At 43.5% G+C, this 18,751-nt stretch overlaps 1 protein-coding gene across 1 annotated transcript; it reads left to right on the top strand.

Annotated features, from left to right (window-relative positions):
• The first annotated feature begins 490 nt into the window (after nucleotides 1–490).
• Nucleotides 491–18,743, top strand: PLCXD1 (phosphatidylinositol specific phospholipase C X domain containing 1). The gene is given in 7 exon segments (XM_066176494.1): nucleotides 491–705; nucleotides 4,775–4,917; nucleotides 8,241–8,377; nucleotides 11,614–11,742; nucleotides 12,267–12,422; nucleotides 15,837–16,020; nucleotides 17,293–18,743. Coding segments are annotated over 7 exon segments (1,260 nt in total). The 3' UTR covers nucleotides 17,589–18,743.
• The last annotated feature ends 8 nt before the right edge of the window (nucleotides 18,744–18,751 follow it).

The following is an 18,751-nucleotide window of genomic DNA, read 5'->3' as shown; positions in this document are numbered from 1 at the left end:
AAAGGGGAGCTAATGTTCTCTATCCATTCTTCAACTGGAGTTTCAGCTCACCATTCTTTACTTAAGGAACTGTGTGTTTTAGAGTGCTGTTGGAACACTAAGGGATAGGTGAGATCCTTTCTCCATCTGTCTGGGAAGGCTGAGAACACACCCTGCTTCAAGAACTGCACCAAGGATCTGCACGTTTGCCTCTACATGCCATTCACTCATCTATTTACCTCCTGCCTCTACACAGAAAAGCTTTTTGAAGAGCTTGCCGAGATTTCTGCCAGGTGACATCTAAGTGAATTTCACCACAGCTGAGGGCCTGACAAGCTTTGCCGGACAGACACAGCAGGAAATCAAGGTACTTTTAACGCATACACATATTTGTAAATATTTATTTTAAGCCTTCTTGCATTAATAGATTTCCAATGCAGCAGCAGCGCGGCATACACTGCTACCTGGCCGTTCCTCCGCCTATCCCTGCCCGCAGGCTCCTCCTGGAGCAATGCCCCGTCAGTCCAGAGAGCGGCTCTGCGCTTCGGGCAGCGCCACTTCTCCTCCTCTTCTTCATCCCTCCCGCCCCTTCGTCACCTTCCTCAAACCTGCCGCCACTTGAGCCGGGCGGGGCAGCTCCGCCCCGCCTCTGTGCGGGGCCCCGGGCGAGCTGGGGTGCGCACGGGTTCCCGAGGAGCCGTCATGGAAAAGGAGTCGTTCCTCGGAGTGAGTAAAGCAGTCGGGAAGGAGAGGGAGGAACGGCGCTCCCCGGAGGGTCCGGCAGCGGGAGGCGGGGGCAGCGCGGCGCCCTGGGCGGTCCCCGTCGCCCTGAGGGGCTGTCGGCCCCTGCTCGCCGGGCACTGCTCCTCACAGGGTTTCCTAAAATTCCCGTGAGGGCTTTTTTAGCTTCTGGGTCGGCTGCAGCATATGTTTGACTGATGTCATCGTGAATCGTTCTTTAATTATATCTCCCTCCCGGAACTGCGTTGGCCGGGGTCTGGCCGTGTCCCAGCGCCCCGGGCCGGCGGGGCACAGCCCGGGCCGGGGACAATCAACCCGATGCTCTCGTGTCCTGGGGCTGGAGGATGCTGATCTCTAGCGGCTGTACACGTCTGCGTGTTTTACTGCTTGTTTATTGCATGTATCCCAATGCAGTCCTCAAAATGTAATTGCTGCCTGTAAGCAGAGCACCCAAGGAAGGTCAGACAGATGATGTGAGCAAGGGGAGCAAGGGTAGTTACGTGGGTTGTTCCTGACTGGAAGCCAAGCGCCCACCAGAGTCTATCACCCTCCTGCTCAGCAAGGGGAGAGAAAAATGTTATGAAAGGGTCATAGGCCAAGATAGGGACAGGTAGACATCACCCACCAGGTACCATCACAGGCAGAGCAGATTCGACTTGGGGAAAATACTGAATTCATTACCAGTGAAATCAGAGTAAGGTAATGAGAAATAACCAGCAAATCTTAGAACACCTATCCCCCATCCCTCCGTTCTTCCAGGATGCAACTTCACTTCTGATTTCCTGATTTCTTCTACCTCCTCTACCTGCAGTGGCACAGGGGGATGTGGAATGGGGGCTGAAATCAGTTCATCTGTCTCTGCTCTTGTATTGTTTCTGCTAATCCTTCCTCCTCAGAGGGAGGACCCCTCGCTCTCTTCTGCTCCAGCATGGGGTCCCTCCTATGGGAGACAGTCCTCCACAAATTTCTCCACTATCAGTCCTTCCCAAGAGCTGCAGTTTTTCGTGATCTTCTCCAATGGGGGTCCTTTCCATGGGGTCACAAGTCCTGCTAGTAAACCTGCTCCAGCTTGGGTTCCCCTCCCCATGAGACCACGGGTCCTGCCAGGAGCCTGCTCCCACATGGGCTTCCCATGGGGTCTCAGCTGCCTTTGGGCATTCACCAGCTCTAGTGTGGGACCCTCCATAGGCTGCAAGGAGGGGGGACTCTGCTCCAGAATGGACCTCCATGGGCTGCAGGGGCACAGCTGCCTCACCGTGGTCTTCACCATGGGCTGCAGGCAAATCTCTGCTCCAGTGCCTGGAGCACCTCTTCCCCCTCCTTCTGTACTGGCCCTGGCATCTGCAGAGTTGCCTCTCTCACATATTCTTACTCCTCTTTTCCTGGCTGCTGTTGCACAGCAACTTTTTCCCCCTTCTTGAATCTGTTACTGCAGAGGCTCTACCCCTGTTGTTGATGGGCCCAAGCTTGGCCAGCATCACGCCTGCCTTGGAGCCAGCTGGCATTGGCTCTGTTCTACATGGGGAAAGTTTCTGGCAGCTTCTCACAGAAATCAGCTCTGTAGACTCCCCCACTGCCAAAAATCTTGCCATGCAAACCCAATGCAATAGTTTATCACAGTACTGTGTATAGGATGGACTTACATATCTGGAAAAGGGGAATAAAGAAGCAGTTCTAATTTGTGAAGTTCAGGATTTAGTCGTGTGAGGCAGCAGCTAATGGCTGCAGTTTCATTTCTCCAGGCAAGCCTTGGTTTCTCCCTAAAGGTTGCCCCTGAAGCATAAGGTAGAAGCTGAGTTTAGAGGTGGCAGTGTGAACTTCTAGGGCTTTGCATTGCATGGGGCAGCCGGACAAAACCTGGTCCAGTCGCTTTTGTACAGGACTTGGTCAGCAGATGGCCATGGTGCAGCTCCTGCCATGCGCTGCCAGTGGCTGCCATGCCGTCTCAGGGTACTGTGGAAGAAGAAGAGGAAGAGGAGAATGAGATGTGCATTTCTCACATGTCTGTGTTTGCAAGACTGCAGTGTGTCTTGGTCTTGCTGTGTCTGCTCTCTCCTGGCTTTCCTCAGGCCCAGCAGGACACTCTTCGTGAAGCGTCCTGGTCCTGCAGAGGCTGGGGCATTGATGGCAGCTTGTGCTAGGCTGAGAGCCTGCTGCCCATGGGCTTTGGCCTGGCAATGCCAAGGGGTCTCTTGTACAGCTCAACAAAGACAATTGCAGGGCTTGATGCCTCTGCAGGGACTTCCTCAGCATGTGCTAACCTGACTCTGTGGTGAACTGGAGAAAGGGACAGGCATGGCAGAAATCTCGCTTTATTCTGTCAGCTCCGAGGTTGTGCCTGTGTTAGTCCAAGCAAGGTGGTGAGAGCACATGGCAGGAAGACAGTGGCAGCAGGCAAACCTGCACCCTTGGATGCATCCTGGGGGTGCTGTTGGTGCCAAGGAGCCTGTGCTGGGACAAGGTGTTGTTGTCGGAACAAGGGGCTGTGGAGGACAGAAGCTCATCATATTAAAGTGCAGAGCCAGAGGGTGGGTGAGTTGATCTGCCTGAGATCTGAATATTTTTCCAAGAGTAAGAATAGCTGATATGGCATATAGAGACCATTTGTTTCTTTCAACTCAAGGAGGCACAGAAGGCACAGCAAGGCTGGCTAGGTAGGTGGCGCTTTGTGTATTGGCCAGTATAAAAACAGATTGTATCTTTTTGTGTGGTATGGGCATAAAACTTAGGAATGCAATTCCTAAAGTTGCCTTTCAGATGACCCTATGTGACTGTCAAAAAAAAAGAAATCTTGCACTATGTTTAGGAAATGTTTCTCATATAAGCACTGTTGCTCTCCAGTATATAAGGAAAACCCAACCACCTCTTGGGAGAAACAATCCTGAATGAATGTTCTAAGATGCAGCAAAAAGGACCAGGGACCAGTGAGGGTGTTTGTAGAGTACAAAACCTCAAAAATATGTATCTGACTGTGATTACTATAGCAGACAAGAAGGAATAATTTACATTGGCTGCTTTTAAAAAAAGCATTAAAAAGGAAGCTGTGATATTAATGATGGTAATCACTGTGTCATGATCTAAAAGAAACTCTCACACTGGCTGTGACAAAATAAAGCCTTGAAAGCAGTGAAAAGAAGGAAGGCTCTAATCTCCAGACCACCACCTGAACTAGGAACGTCCTTGGAAAAAAAAAAAAACAAACCAAAACATGGAGAGCCTATTTTTGTGTTCTGCACAATCCCGGAGATCATAAAATGAAAAATGAACAGGATAACTCTAGTAGGCCGTGGTGATGCCATGATTTCTCGTCTGGATTTCATCCACTGGCACTCCTGCGTGACCACTGCAAATTTTGCAGAAGATCCCAGAGAAGAACAGTTCCAGAGTAGTTTCATGAAGATCAGACCAAACTGAAATACTTATGATCATGGACTCATAGGGGTAATAAAAACATTTTTGGTGTTCTCCAAAGCAGGAATAGGGAGAGGAAAATTTTCCTCTTTGACCCCAGATGCCGGCATGACCTGCAAATCCAGTGTCCTGACATCTTTGTAAAGGCTTTTCATAGATGTACTCTTGTGGCAACTGATTTGATCCTTCAAGGTAAGCGTTCTCTAGAGCCCTGAGGGTAGCAGACCCAGCCCCTGTCCCAGCCGTGTTATCAGTCCCATTGCCGGGCTCCTGGGACTGCAAAGGGTAAAGGAATGGATGCAGTTTCATGCTGGAGGGAGGTACTCCTTGAGATTTCACAATAGCCAATATAGGCAGTAATTTCTCCATACCAATGAAACTGTGTATATTTGTCCTGGCTCAGTTTTTCCTTTTACTTGGTCAGTTTGCAAGCCTGAAGCTGGTCCCCACCCTTTGGCATTGTGCTGGGGAGGCAGTGTTATCAAAAGCAGCGTACGCCGTGGATAACAAGCTCTTGAAGTTTTGCTGCAACTACCTGAGAGAAGGGTTGGCATTTTTTAACATCACACACAGGTGTAATGTCACTAATTCAACTGCAGTATGTGGAATGATTTATTGTTTTTCTTTTCTTTTTCCCTCCCAGAACACCCTATGAAGTCCCTGAGGACATACCAATGGATGGCCCTTTGCAAACCGTTGTTCACGTGTGCCATGAAAATGGTCAATGGATGTCACGGTTACCCGAGAAGCTCTGGGATATTCCCCTCTATAACTTAGCTCTTCCAGGTAAAGATTAACTTTTGTTCTCCACTGTTTTGCTAGCTTGCTATTTAAGCATTGGAATATCCTGTTTGTCCCATTTCAGGAGAGCTGTGTTTATTATTTGGGTCAGTATGTGGGGGAGGTTTGTGTGATGTTATGTGAATAATGTTGGTCTGTAATGTTTGGGGTTTCTTAGAGGGGAGGGGTAAAAAAGGAATTTTTTATTGTTTTTTTTACAAATGAAAAGGAAGAGGTACATTGCATCATCTTGTTAGATACTATTATTAATGTAAGGATTGACTTATTTGAGCAATGATAAAAGTTTCCTACTTAATTCTTGTGACTTCCTGTATAAAAAAAATGTTTCCAGGAGGGGAGAATTAATATTTTACCTTATTATTTGTTTCTTTGTACTGTCTAAAAGAGGCTGTGAAGCTGTAGAAAAAGGAGAATTGAAACTTGTAATGAACATGTTTTTATTAATGTAGACTGTTATTTTTTCTAAGTGGTCCAGCTTATAAAAACTGGATTTATCATGTTATGTGTAAATGCATTTAAATGACACCTGTGTATTATTAACCCTTTATTGGTCATATTATTGCTTCTTTCTGCTGTCTTGATTTTTTTTTCCCCCCTCTCATTCTGTCCAAAAAAATTATAGTATAATGTGATTTCACTGACACATGTGGAGGCACTGGAGGACCATCAGCCCTTGGGTGATTCCCTTTGCCTCCACATCAAAAATGGTACTAAATAAAAGTCTAGCCCACGTTTTCTCTCACACCTGTAGATGTGACAGGCAGTCTGGGGGGAAAGCAGCGCAGCATGTAGATGAATGTTTTATGTAGTCCAAAAGATCACAGGTTAATTTTAGGAAAGGCATATATTTAGAGATAGTCTGAATTCTTGTCTTCAGTGGGTAGAGCCCTGGGAGAACCCAAGAATTGTAGTATTTTGGCTTCTTTCTGCCCATTGTGAACTAATGGAGTGTGGAGTTCCAATTAATATTGAAACCTAGAAACTTATTCCATGGAGGGTTCTTAGATAATGTGATTTAAATTGATGTTAACTTCAAAACAAGCACATCTCTGTTTAGGATAAAGCCTAAGGGGACTAGGACAGGTGCTATTAAAAATAAGATTTCTTATTTAACCATCAAGAGAGAAAAAAAGAAAATACATATCTGTCTTATGACTGAAGAAAGAAAGTAATAGTCTTCTCTTTTTCTTTTTTTGTTCCTATTGCAAAAATCATGAAAATGTTAGTGGGATTTTGTTTTGCTGGAAAAGGAGCCATGTTGTTTCTATAAGGCCTTTACCTGGTGTTTCTTGGCCATCATAGAAAGGGGAGAACCTGCTGATGGGCTTGTTTGCCTTCCTGGCCTACCTCCTAAGGGTGACCTTGTTATTCTTGCAAATGTTTGTTGTTCTTGTGAATATGCCTGCAGGGAGAACAGGGGTGAAGACCAGTTGAAGGCAAGTCCATTTCAGCAAACATTAGAAGACTTTTACAGGGTATTGCAGGCTGTTAGCTTGGAATATTTTGTTGTCTGTCCAGCTGACCCACAAAGCTGATCTAACCCAAGTCAGAACACAAACAGATCAAGACCAGCCAGGTCAAGACAGCTCTGGCAGGTTTCCAGAGGGAGGAAACCCAGTTTGGAAGTGGAAGTTTATCTCATAGAAGGCATGCAAGAAACATGACAGAGTGGATTCTGAAAGCATGATGAGGAGGCAACGGCAAATATCATTAATTAGTGTTGTGCTTGGACCAGATTCAGCACAGTGCTGCTGGGGAGGTGTGGATGCAAGGTCTGGAGCTACTTGGCTTGGTGCCAGCTCACTGTCTTTGCATCATATATGTTGTGTCATGGATGTACCCATCTTCCTTTCATTACTGTAACTCATGACATCACAAAAGACTCGTGAGTAAAAGATTACAATCCGTTTGCTGGTTGGCATCCTCAGATGCAACACCCATCAATGGAATCCTGCTTGTCTCGCTTAGACTTAGATTTAGTCCATGGGTATGTAATAGTTTGACTCTTGTATCTTCTGACACACTTCTTTTATTGCATGCCCTCAGTATTGCAAATCCTCCATCTGCAGTGAGTGTAGTTTGGGTGTTTAAAGCAGTAAAATAGATCAAACATGGCTTTTAGAAGATGAAAAAATGGAGTGAGACATCAAACTTATTATTGACAGTTCCAAAGAATTTTTATTTCCAAACTGATTTTTTTACTTTGTTTACTAGAAATGTTACCACTGGCACCAGTAAGACTGGCAATTCAAGAAAGCAGTTCCTAGCACCAGTAAACAATTAGTTTGACTTGACAGAAGACTTAAACCCCAAACTGATAAGCAGATTCTTTGCAAAAACTCTGTTAAGATCCAAGCAAGTCACTTCACGGAGTTGTTAGCTTTTCTTGTTGATGCTTTACAACACTGGAAGAAATAATGGAACAGAAAAGCTAGCAAAATCACTGGTACCCTGTCCTAATGAAATTGTGAGTTGCAATAGCTTCATCTAAACATGATGCAAGAGATGTGTCAGATTTATTAAGACTCAAGGAAATAAAATATTTGGGCAGACTGTTCTTGGCTCAAATGCCTGCTTAATTCCCTGTGCTGGAAAGAGTCAGGTAATTTTTGAAGTCCATCAAATGAGGATCTTGTTCATCTTTCACTCATAAACTTAGACTTGGATTTGTCTCAGAAACCTACAAGCACCCACCTTGTTTGTTGTTTTTGTAGGGGAGGTGGGGGTTTAGTTCAGGATGACATTTTTAGCAGATATTTAAGACATAAGTAGTTAAAGTGCCAGGTTAAGTGTTGGTCCAGTCAAAGGTGTAAGAACATGAATTTCTGCTTTCGGCTATATTTTCCCGTGCAGAGATGAGGGTATTCGACAATGAGATCCTGCATTTGGACAAATGAAAACAGAACAAATTCTAGATAAATTCAGCTTTCAGCTATTTATTCCCTGAAAAAATATGTTTTCTCATCAAGATAATTATTTTGAGGGAAGATGCCATTTGAAACAGACCATTTTAATGTGGTTTGAGGCAAACAGCTGCGATGTGTAGTTTAGATGGGGACTGCTTTATGGAAAACTGTCAACGCCTTCCCTTCACAAGGAGTTCATGTTAAGCTTATTAATATTAGGTGAACAACCTCTGTAGACAATTCCATCTTTTTACCATAACTACAGAGGCTCTCAGACAATATAGGTGTGTGGCTTGCAAATGTCGTGGCCTTTCTGGTGTGCACATGAAATGTAGCCATGGAATGTGGTCTTAAATAGTTAAGGAATGAGATTTTCTGTACATTTATTTTTGTATTCTACAGGGAGTCATGACACTATGACCTACTGTTTGGATAGAAGCTCTTCTGTTAGTGTCAATGAGTCCAAGCTGGTGAAGTTTTTAAACAAATGTCTGCCCTGCATTGTGCGCCCCATTATCATGAAGTGGTCTGTAACACAGGTAACCATCATCTGGCGTTCTCTTCTTGCCTTGGCAAAGTTGAAGCTTGTGCTGCGGGCCTGAGAGTGTACAATGACAGAATAGCCTGCTGCCCGGAAATCTGTGCTCTCATGAGATGCCATGCTTGGGTCTTGAGGTTTAACCCCAGCCAGCAGCTCATCCCTGCACTGCTGCTTCTTGCTGCCCCTGGGTGAGATAGGGGAGGGAATTGGAAGGGTAAAAGCTGGAGAGCTTGTGGGTTGAGATAAAGAGTGTTTAACAGGTAAAGCAAAAGCCACATGCGTGAGCAAAGCAAAATAAGGAATTAATTCACCACCTCCCATGGATGTGCAGGTGTTCAGTCATCTCCAAGAAAGCCAGCCTCCATCATGTGTAATGGTGTCTTAGCATGACAAACACCATCACTCTGAACATTCCCCCTCTTCCCCCAGATTTAAATGCTGAGCATGACTCCTTGTGATGTGGGATATTCCTGTGGTCACTTAGGGTCAGCTGTCCTGGCTGTGTCCCCTCCCAGCTCCTTGTGCACCCTCAGCCTCCTCGCTGGTGGTGTGCGGTGAGGGGCACAAAAGGCCCTGACTCTGTGTAAGCACTTCTCAGCAACAGCAAACACGTCCCTGTGCAATCAATGCTGTTTCCAGCACAAATCCAAACCACAGTTCTAGTCCAGCTAATATCAAGGAAAATCCCCTTTCCTATCTCACTCCAGCACTTTGGAGTATGAGATAGGAGCCATACATATCTGATGATCTTTTCTGGGGGAAAAGCATGCAGGTGAGGCAGGGATGATACTAAAAGTTGTTGCTTAAAGCTGACCCTTGGTACTAGAAACCCTTTTTCACATGTTTATAGTGGTGATAAGTAATAAATATTAGTGTAATTAACAGAGGTTTTCTTTCTCTTGCACTTCGTTCAGAAGGTACTTGCTTGTCATTTTTGCTATCACTGCTGTGTGACATGTCAATTGTTTTCTGCACCTATAGTGGGTATTTCACCAGCAGCAGAAACAGAAGAATCCCTTGTTGAAGGGATTTTTTTTTTCCCCATAAATATTAAGAGAGTGAAGGCATGGTCCATCACGTAAGGTTTAGTTAACTTTTAAAAATGTGCTAATATTAAGATAGTAGTTATCTCTTTGTTCCTCACAAATGTATGTTAAAGACAAAATTGCAGATCATGATTTAAGCTACAGCTTTTGAAGGTTCTTCCAAAGAACAGACTTACCTAACATTAAAGAGGTAGCAAAAATCTTTCTGTTTTTGTTTTTATTGAAGGAGTAATTCATTATTAGGGAATTAAAGCGCAATAATTGATAAATAGCAATAAGCATGCCAAGGCTTCGCTTGCTGTGTTTGAGCAGCTCTGGCAAACTGGAATCTTAGACACTACCAGGTATCAAATAAGAGCCAGCAACAATGAGCTGAAGGGCATTTGCTTAGCACAGATCCTTGCTTATTTTGAGCTGCTTTTTTGAGGGGACTTCAGCCAATGAAAGATTTAGAAACCTCCTAACTTGTGGGTTTCTGGCTGGCAAAGTGACCCTGTTGGTGACAATCAATCTCTTAACACCATTATAGTAATTTTCTGGTCCAAACCCAGTGTGACGAGCAGGAAGTGGCCCAGTGCTGATAGGGAAGAGGCACAGCTACAATCCTGCCCCTCCTTTGCTCTGCCATGCTCCCGTTGTCTCTGTGGGGAGATGACTCCACCCGTTGGTATGCAGAACAGACACCATGGAGCCCTCCTGATGGTAGGACCCACAAGTTCCTGGATGGCCCAGTGCCTGCGAGTTGCCTGCTTGAGTCCCAGCTGCTGTGGCTGTCAGTCTAGAGGCTCACATGTTTCCTGTATAATAGCTGTGGAACTTCCAGTCATGCCTTGGATGCCTGGTGTGAGATTGAAGCAGCATTGCTCCTCAGGGCTTCCTTTTAAATTTTGCCCTTTAGGGGGCAATGTTCATACTGCCTAATTCAGTATCCAAACCCAGGCGACTAATTAGAGAGTCTAATTTGTCTCGTTTTCCTGTGTAGTCGACAGATAAGAAATGAATTTGTCTGAAGGACAGTTCAGAGCACCTATTTCATTTGGTGCTTTTTCTGGCCACAAAGGTTATATATAACCATGTACACTCCCATTCCCAACATATTCCAAGCCAAGGCACATGGATCATCCAACAGCTTCAGCCTGGTGAAGACCAGGCCGGCAGAGGAGGAGCTGTTGGCCAGACTCACTGCACCCCCTGGACCCGGGGGCACACGGAACTGGTCTGTCCCAGCCTGGCCCCTCGAGCACAGCCTGGGGAGGCTCAATTCATGTCCAAAGAATGGAAGTTAAGGAGTTAAACTAGGCAAGGTGAGCATCCTGCCATGTGTCTCAAGCTCTGCCTCAGTGCTAAAGCTACGAATTTGGATATTCAGGAGTAATGCTTTGTACTGATTTAGCTTTCATTGAATCCTTTCTGACTTAAATCAGTACCATGTATGGTTTCTGAAGCCTAAATTTTTATCCCTAGCAGGTTGAACTGAGACAAATTACTGTTGAAACATATTTAATTAAATTGATTGTATTTTCTTATGCTAAGAGAGTCCTGATATAAGGAAAAGACATATCATTTGGAACTCTTTGCCTCAGAAACAGTTTTATCACTTGTTCTATTTAGTCCTCAAATCCAGTGGAAGTGCTGTGAGGGAAGTGGATCTAGAGGAGTGCCTTTGTTTTGTAGGACTTCTTTAGGTTAATTCAAGCTTTATAAGAAACTTTATCTTGAAAAAGAACAGTAGCCAGTAGTTTTTTTCTATTTTTGTTTTCCCTTCTGTTGAGAATGTGTGAGGTCCCCAGAGACAAGCATGGTAGTCTTTGATCTAATAAAATAAATATGGCATTTCTAAGGTGCTGATCCTGCATTTGTTTTTTAAATTAATAGTTGTGTGAAGAGCAATCATGTATTTATGCACAGGTTAATTGATCTTTAACTTTCAGAACACAACAAGAGCAATTGTCTAAAACTAATCTAATCTGTACTTTCAGTTTGTGCTGCAGGGAAATTGGAATCCCTCTTGTCAGAGAACAAAATGCTTCCAAGTTGCAATTTGGTGCCGTACAATGACATTTTAAAGACAAAAGACCTGTGAAAAATGCCATAGGGCTAACTTTGTACCCCTCTTTTAGCTTTCTGAACTAAAGAAACAAATCTTTTCCAAGCACTCAGGACCTTTGTCCTCTGTTTCACCTTTCAGGTCCTGACTGTGACGGAGCAACTTGAGGCTGGAGTTAGATACCTGGATTTCAGGATTGCCCACAAGGCTGATGATCCATCTATGAATTTGTACTTCGTGCATATGGTTTACACAACAGTTACCGTGCAGGTATTTTCCTTACCTTTGTGATAGCTATAAAACCAGTGCCATTTCTTTCATTTAAGGGCCATCATCATCTAAAAATGCTGGCTCAAGGTCTTCTGAGTAGGTTATTTGTTTTTCTTTTGTGAGGACTTGAAACTAGAGAAAATCAGCAGGGCTGGAAGTTAGTTTCAGCAGCTGCACATGATACTGGAGCATCAGTCTTTTCCCCATCCTCAAACCAGAATCTTTGTGCCTGCTCTTCACTGCCTATCCCCTACCACCACATGCCCGATGTTCTGGGGTTTGTCATGCATTGTCCCAGGATGATACAGAGGGCATTCCTGTTTCCCTGGTAAAGGAGAGAAGCTATTAAAGGGAAGAAGGCATTAAAAGCCCTATATAATTACAAAAATACTTTTTGAGAAAACGCCGTTTTTCATTATTGTGATTGTGATCAGTGACTCCACCATCACTGCTCTGTTGATTGTATGTCCTTTCCCTTGCACAGCATGGATAACTTTCTAAGCTGCCATACCTCTTTCTTGTAGGATATTCTGTGGGAAATATTGAGGTGGTTAGAAACTCATCCTCAGGAAGTTGTTATCATAGCCTGCAGGAATTTTGATGGATTAACCAAGAGACTTCATAATCATCTTGTTGCCTGTATTAAAGAGATTTTCCAGTGTAAACTGTGTCCTAGAAATGTAAGTATGAGATCCCTTTTTCCTCATTTTTAAAAGAATGATACATCACAGTGAGATCTTTGATTCCAAATTTTTAGATATATTTTATTTTCACTGTATTTTTAACCTTGGAAAGGTACCAATTGCTCCATCAGAGATAGGTCATTACCTAACAGAACCGAGGAGATAAAGCAAACCTACATTCCACAGTGTGGAGGAGAGAACTGAATTTGACTGTTATGTCTGTTGAGTTGTGAGACAATAGTAGAGACAACTGTCATCCATTGTCCTGTCTGAGTTTTCTTGGAAAGGAAAGGGAAAAGAAGAGAGAGAAAAAGAAAGGAAAATGAAAGAAGAAAGAAAGGAAAATAAAAGTTATGCGTCTTATATATTTATAGAGTTTGAAGAATCCATTTTCTGCCTTTTCACAGCAATAATTATAAATTAATTTTTTTCTATTTAGAATAGTTTAGGTTGGAAGTGACCTCTGGAGGTCATCTGGTCCAACATCATCATGCAAAGCAGGACCAGCTTCTAAGTTAAGTTGGGCTGTGTCCTGTGCATTCTTGATTATCTCCAAGGATGGAGATTTCACAGCCTTTCTATGCAAAGGTGACCACTCTCACAATAACCGTGTTTTCCTCCTCTATCTGATCAGAATCTCTTCTCTCTTGTGTCTCTTGTGTCTGCTGACTTTCATCCTTTGCTGTGCATATCTGAGGAGTCTTCTCTACATTTACCTGTTAGGTATTTGCAGACAGCAGTAAGGCCTTCCCAGTCTTCTCTTTTCACGCTGGACAGACTCAGCTCCCTCAGCCTGTCCTTGTGTGTCATGCTCCAGCTTCTGCTCCAGCCTCTGCCTGCTCTGGTTGTGTGCTGCTGGACTCACACCGGTTCGCAGTTACTTTGTACTGTGGAAGCCTCAGCTGGAAACAATACTTGAGCTGCAGTCCCACAACTGCTGAATAGAAGGGAAGATCTCCTTTTCTTGATTTGCTGTCTGTGCCTTTGCTAATAGAGCCCAGTTCACAACTGACCTTTTCCAGGCGGGCACACTACTGGCTCTTGTGCAGCTTGATGTCTGTGAGAATCTTCAGGTCCTTCTCTGCAAAGCAGGTTTCTTGCCAGCTTCCACCAGTCTGTCCTGGTGTGTGGGGTTAGTCTGTTCAGGACTTTGCATTGAGCTTCTTGAGGTTTCTGTCAACTTGTTGAGATCCTTCTTGATAGCATCTCTGCCGTCAGTGGATTTCTGGTGGCATTGACTTTCCTGGAGCTGACCTCCTAACCAGTTTTACAGTTACGCAAACATCCAGAAAAACCTTAATTTAAACAATCAGCAAATATTTGATTGCTAGATTTTAGAAGTTGAAACTTTTAGCTCCGTTTTTTACAAGGTATGGGAGCTTTTAGTAGTTAAACAATTAACATTTCAAAGATGCACAGGAACAGAGGGTTTTCTCTGGAGATGTGAGTGGTACAGGAGAATGATGACCCTGTTCACAATTCAAATTCAGCCTTTGAAGCTGGTATATCAGTAACGCATGAGTATTACCATTTCAAAGCATTTTGTACAGCAGAGTTAAAATAGAACAATTCTCAGCAAAACTAGGGGATTCTGAAATATTCAGGCCTCACCTGAATAACTGAAGACCTGAGTGACACTATTTTATTGTTCCCCCAAATAACTTGAGTGTGTAAGTTGTGGATGAGCAGAGATACTGGAGAAGATGGTCAAATTTGCTTTCAGACACACAGCCAGCTCTTAAAAAGAAGAAAGTTATTAACTGCCGAAGGGGCAAGTTGCTGATGACAATTTGTTGAATGAAGGTATTGAAAGGTCTGAGATCACTTCACTGAAGAAAGAACATTTCTGAATTGTGTCCAGGAGGAAGGAGGAAGAGAACTGGAGAAAAGACAAACCAAGTACTTCCCTTGAGTAGGAAAACTTTGTATCTATGGCGTCTGCGAGCAGCACAGTGGATCTCACCGTTTTTGCTAGTGATACCATTGCAGGTTAGGCACCTGTGGGATTTTTCAGGATCATAGATTTAGATCAAATATCCAAGCACTTGCTGACTTACTCTAAAATAAACTGCTACCTACCGTCTTTCAAGATGGCATCTCCGTTGTCGTGCAGAATTAAGTATCAAAGCGTTCCTGAAGCAGCTGCTCAGGCAAGGTCTGTATGTAGTACTGGCACGGGCCACAGCGTGACAATATTACACTGCATTTAAAATTTTAATTATCTGAACTATTCAAGGTGTCTTCCTTTGATCTGGATTACTAGGGTTTAAAAATCCCTTGTTAGGCTTTCATTTCTGCTTTGTTTGCAAAATAAGCACCTGTGTTCATATACATATCTCTGGTAGGTGTTTTTTTGGCTTTTTTTGCACATCTTTGCTTATCTGTTTTAGAGGTTCCAGCTTTAGAAAGACAGCTGAAGCAAAGCAAAGGCTTCGGTCAACCACAAAGTTTTGTAGCTTAAGTAGCTTGTGCCTTAATTTATTTTCTGACCTAATGGGTGCTTGCATTCTCTCTTTTGTGGATGAACTGAGAGGGATTCATTCAACCCTCAGCTTTCTTCAAATACTTACATTATTAATTTTCAAATGCCTTTGGATTTTATTTAAATTAATAAGCTAATTGGAACATCAAAAAGCTACCATTTCTTTTTCACAAACAGCAAATGTAGTTTTTAACTACAGCATTCATAGAAAAAACAATGCCTGTTAAATATGTTGGTTTTGCAAATAAAACTAGTCAGAGGACCTCAGTTCTCTCCAGTGGTAACTTTTGAGGCTGGAAAATGTAATTTCATATTGAGGCACTTAAATCTAAGAGCTATTTTAGCCCATCTATCTAGATAGATAGAGAAAATGTCTGACTCAGGTCTTCCTCTCTCTCAATTAAAAATGTCTGAAGCATCCCAGTTTCATAAACTTTCCACTTAGAGAAATGAGAAGTAATGTAGCTCTTGGTGATTAACATTTACTCTTACCAGGTTTTAAGTAGTTTGGTTTTCTTTGACGGTTACCGTGCCAAATTTGCATCAATGTGCAGAATCTGCCAAAATGATTCCTGTTTCTCTCTGCCTGCATTCCTGCAGCAGATGGTCTGTATCTTCCTCCCCTAACAAACTGTCAGCAGTGGCTTGTGCAAGAGGGCTGACACAGGGATGGTTTCCTCTTATGCAGGTGTAAGACCTTGAGTTATGTACATGATCATAGTTGAATTGTTTGAGGAAAGGAGGAATCTGTTGAAGCTCCCAGGATCCTATTGCCCTGCAGCTTGTAAACCAGCCCATCACCTACTGGGCTGCTGATTTAAAAGCTTTATCTGAACTCAATCTGTGCCAAGGTGATGTCACACATCAGTATTTGGACTTTGGGAATGCTGCTGTGTTGCTGACTTCAACCTGGGCATGCTTCCTTTTAGGTGGTGCCAACACTGCGGACCCTGTGGCACCTTGGCCATCAGGTTATAGTCTCATATGAGGAGGAAACAGAACTGGGGAAGCACTGTGAGCTGTGGCCCCCCATCCCATACTGGTGGGGAAACAAAACGTCTACTCGTGCTCTCATCCGGTATTTGGAGCGCATGAAGCGGATGGGCCGTCCAGGTAGGCACAGGGAGTGTGCTCAGAGGAGAGAAGGGGCACTTACAGCAATACAGAACAAGTAGGAAATTGGGCAATTGTTGCCTTATGGGGTATAACCACACTGTGTGTGCTGTGTGCCCACGGCTGCTGAGTGCTCTGCCCACCCCTGGGCGAGCACAACGCTGTCCTTGGTGGTGTGGATACTGTCAGTGTATGCACACGCACAGACTGCAGAGATTGTGGCAGCCACCTCGCTTGCTGTGTGACCCACAGAAAGGGGGCCCTCAGTGCACACCAGCTCACTGGTGCAGTTGTGCCCACCTCAGGGGTAGGAGGCTGCTTCCTCAGTCCAGTGCTCGTTCCTTAGGCAGCACAGATGATGAGAGAAGTTCATTCCACTAGCCTTGTTGTGAAAGGAAGCCCCTACAAGGTTTCTCTCAGGGGAGACCTCATCACTCTCTACAGCTACTTAGCAAGGTAGAAATTGGCCTCTTCCAGGTGACCAGCAAGAGGAAATGGCCTCAGGCTCTGCCAGAGGAGGTTGGAAATCAGGACGAATTTCTTCACTGAAAAGATGGTTAAGCATTGGAATGGGCTGCCCAGGGAGGTGATGGAGTCACTATCCCTGGAAGTTTTCAAGAAGCAGCTGGACATGGCGCTTAGTGCCATGGTTTACCTGTCGTGGTGTTTTTTCAAATGTTGGACTCGATGATCTTGGAGGCCTTTTCCAACCTTAACGATTCTGTGATACAAGAGCAGTACGAGGAGAAGGGTGTAGCTGCACATTAAACAGCAGCACTCAAGCATGCTGGTGTAATCAGACAGAGGTTCAGTTCAGAACCTCTGACACAGCTTTTGAAGTGGATGCGCAGGGTGGTGACTGGGGAAGCACACTCCCCAGCCGAAGGCAAACGCTCGTGTGGGTGCACCCTGTGTTCCCATCCGTTGGAGGGGAAGGCTAAGCATTGGAAGAACCCCCACAGAAACAAACATAATTTACAGAGGAGGACTAGTCGGTGGAGAACTTTTAGACTGCAGTGAATAACTAGACAAATTTAGCTGAACTGGAATGTTTGGATAACCGAGCATGGCTCAGGAATCGTTTACTACAGCATGCAGTTGCAATGAAAGGAAACGGTTGTAGGGAGGGATATGAAACAAATACAGAAAGAGTGTGAAGTTGGTATTTTAATGATCCCCACTGGAATGAGATGTGAAGGTAATGCAATACTGAGAAGTTTCTCTCCTCCTCAGAAGAATATTTAATGTGTCACTTTCTGTTTTTTGTTTCAGGAGAATTCTTTGTGGCAGGGATTAACCTTACTGAAAATTTAAGGTATATTCTTGTACACCCATTTGGATCATTGAAGAAAATGACACTCCGGAGTCTTCCATGCTTGAAAATCTGGATAAAGCAGCAGTATCCAGGACCAAAAAAAAAGTGTATTAACATCATTGCTGGAGACTTTATAGGAAACAATGATTTTGTCAAAGATGTGATAGAACTTAACACAAAAATTAATATTCCATTGCACTGTCAAAGTGAACTGGAACAAATAGCCTTTAATTCTCAGCTTCTTAATCTTTGAAAAGCTGAAAAGGTTTTTTCTGCATTTATTGTGCCCTGCTGTAAACATCCTGAATCCCATAAAGGTCCAATTAATTTAAACCAGGAATGCTTTCAAGGCTCAGTAGGAAAATGTCTCTCAACATCATCAGGGTTTTGAGGCCTTTGGACAGAAAAGAGAGCAGGTGTACCTTGCTGGCGTCTCTAGAGAACTATGGTATAGGTGTAATTCATTTGGAGGTGCTTTGATTCTGTAGCAGCTGGCAATACTGAAAGTCCCAAGAACTCAATCTTACTTTACATAGGACTAAGAGGAAAATGTCAGTAGTTGCATGCTTTAATGTAAGATTTTATCTTATAATTGTAAGGATATTCTGCACTACTTGCAACTCAAATTCTTACTCTTTTATATCACTGTGAAATTGACTTGTCCATTTTCATAGTTCTCGTTAAATAAACAAAAGGAACAGTTAAAAAAATTTTTTTGCTATGTCAAAGGTGCTGCACTGACAATCCAGTTTGAAATGATTTTATGTGTACACCAATGTGCTATCAGTTGTGTGCTACCAGGGTAGCCCCAGAATTACTTGGAATTTTTAGGAGGTAATTGAATTTGCACTTAATCAGGATAAAGATATCAAAACGAGGCCCTCACGGTTTGTCTGTGGCAGTTAAACATTTTACTAGGTTTTGCCTAAGCATGCCTTACACTGAAAATAAACACAGAGGAAACAAATTCCTGATCTTCACTTAAACTGCCCTAGAAATACAGATTCTTGGCTTCTATCATGCTCATTTGGGGTTTCACGCTTGGTCTTTTATTCAGCTATTTTAGTAGCTCTGTAATTATTTTTCCTCTCACTAAGCAGTTTTTGCTTATGTCAAAACTAAGAGGTTTAGGCTATTTCCCATCACACACTAATTCTGTTTTTCTAAATGAACAGTGTAATAACAGATCATGAAGGCAGGAGAAATGTCAAGCATCGGGATTAAAGTTAAACTAATTATTGTGTAAAGTTCACTATGCAACTTCACCCATATACCTCACTTTTTAGATGCACTTTACATGCAAAAGCCAAATTCAGATGTCTGCTAATGTACGCAGAAGTTTTTCTGCCTTTTGTGCCCTCTTTTGTACCTTTGTTATTCTAATAAAACTTAATCTCTCTCTGTAATATGGAGTGA

This window comes from Chamaea fasciata, unplaced genomic scaffold, assembly GCF_029207755.1.
Source record: "Chamaea fasciata isolate MVZ Bird 193981 ecotype frontalis unplaced genomic scaffold, bChaFas1.0.hap1 SCAF_2, whole genome shotgun sequence".
Classification (NCBI taxonomy): domain Eukaryota; kingdom Metazoa; phylum Chordata; class Aves; order Passeriformes; family Sylviidae; genus Chamaea; species Chamaea fasciata.
The sequence above is the reverse complement of the archived record's forward strand: the minus strand, read 5'-3'. Positions and strand labels throughout refer to the sequence as shown.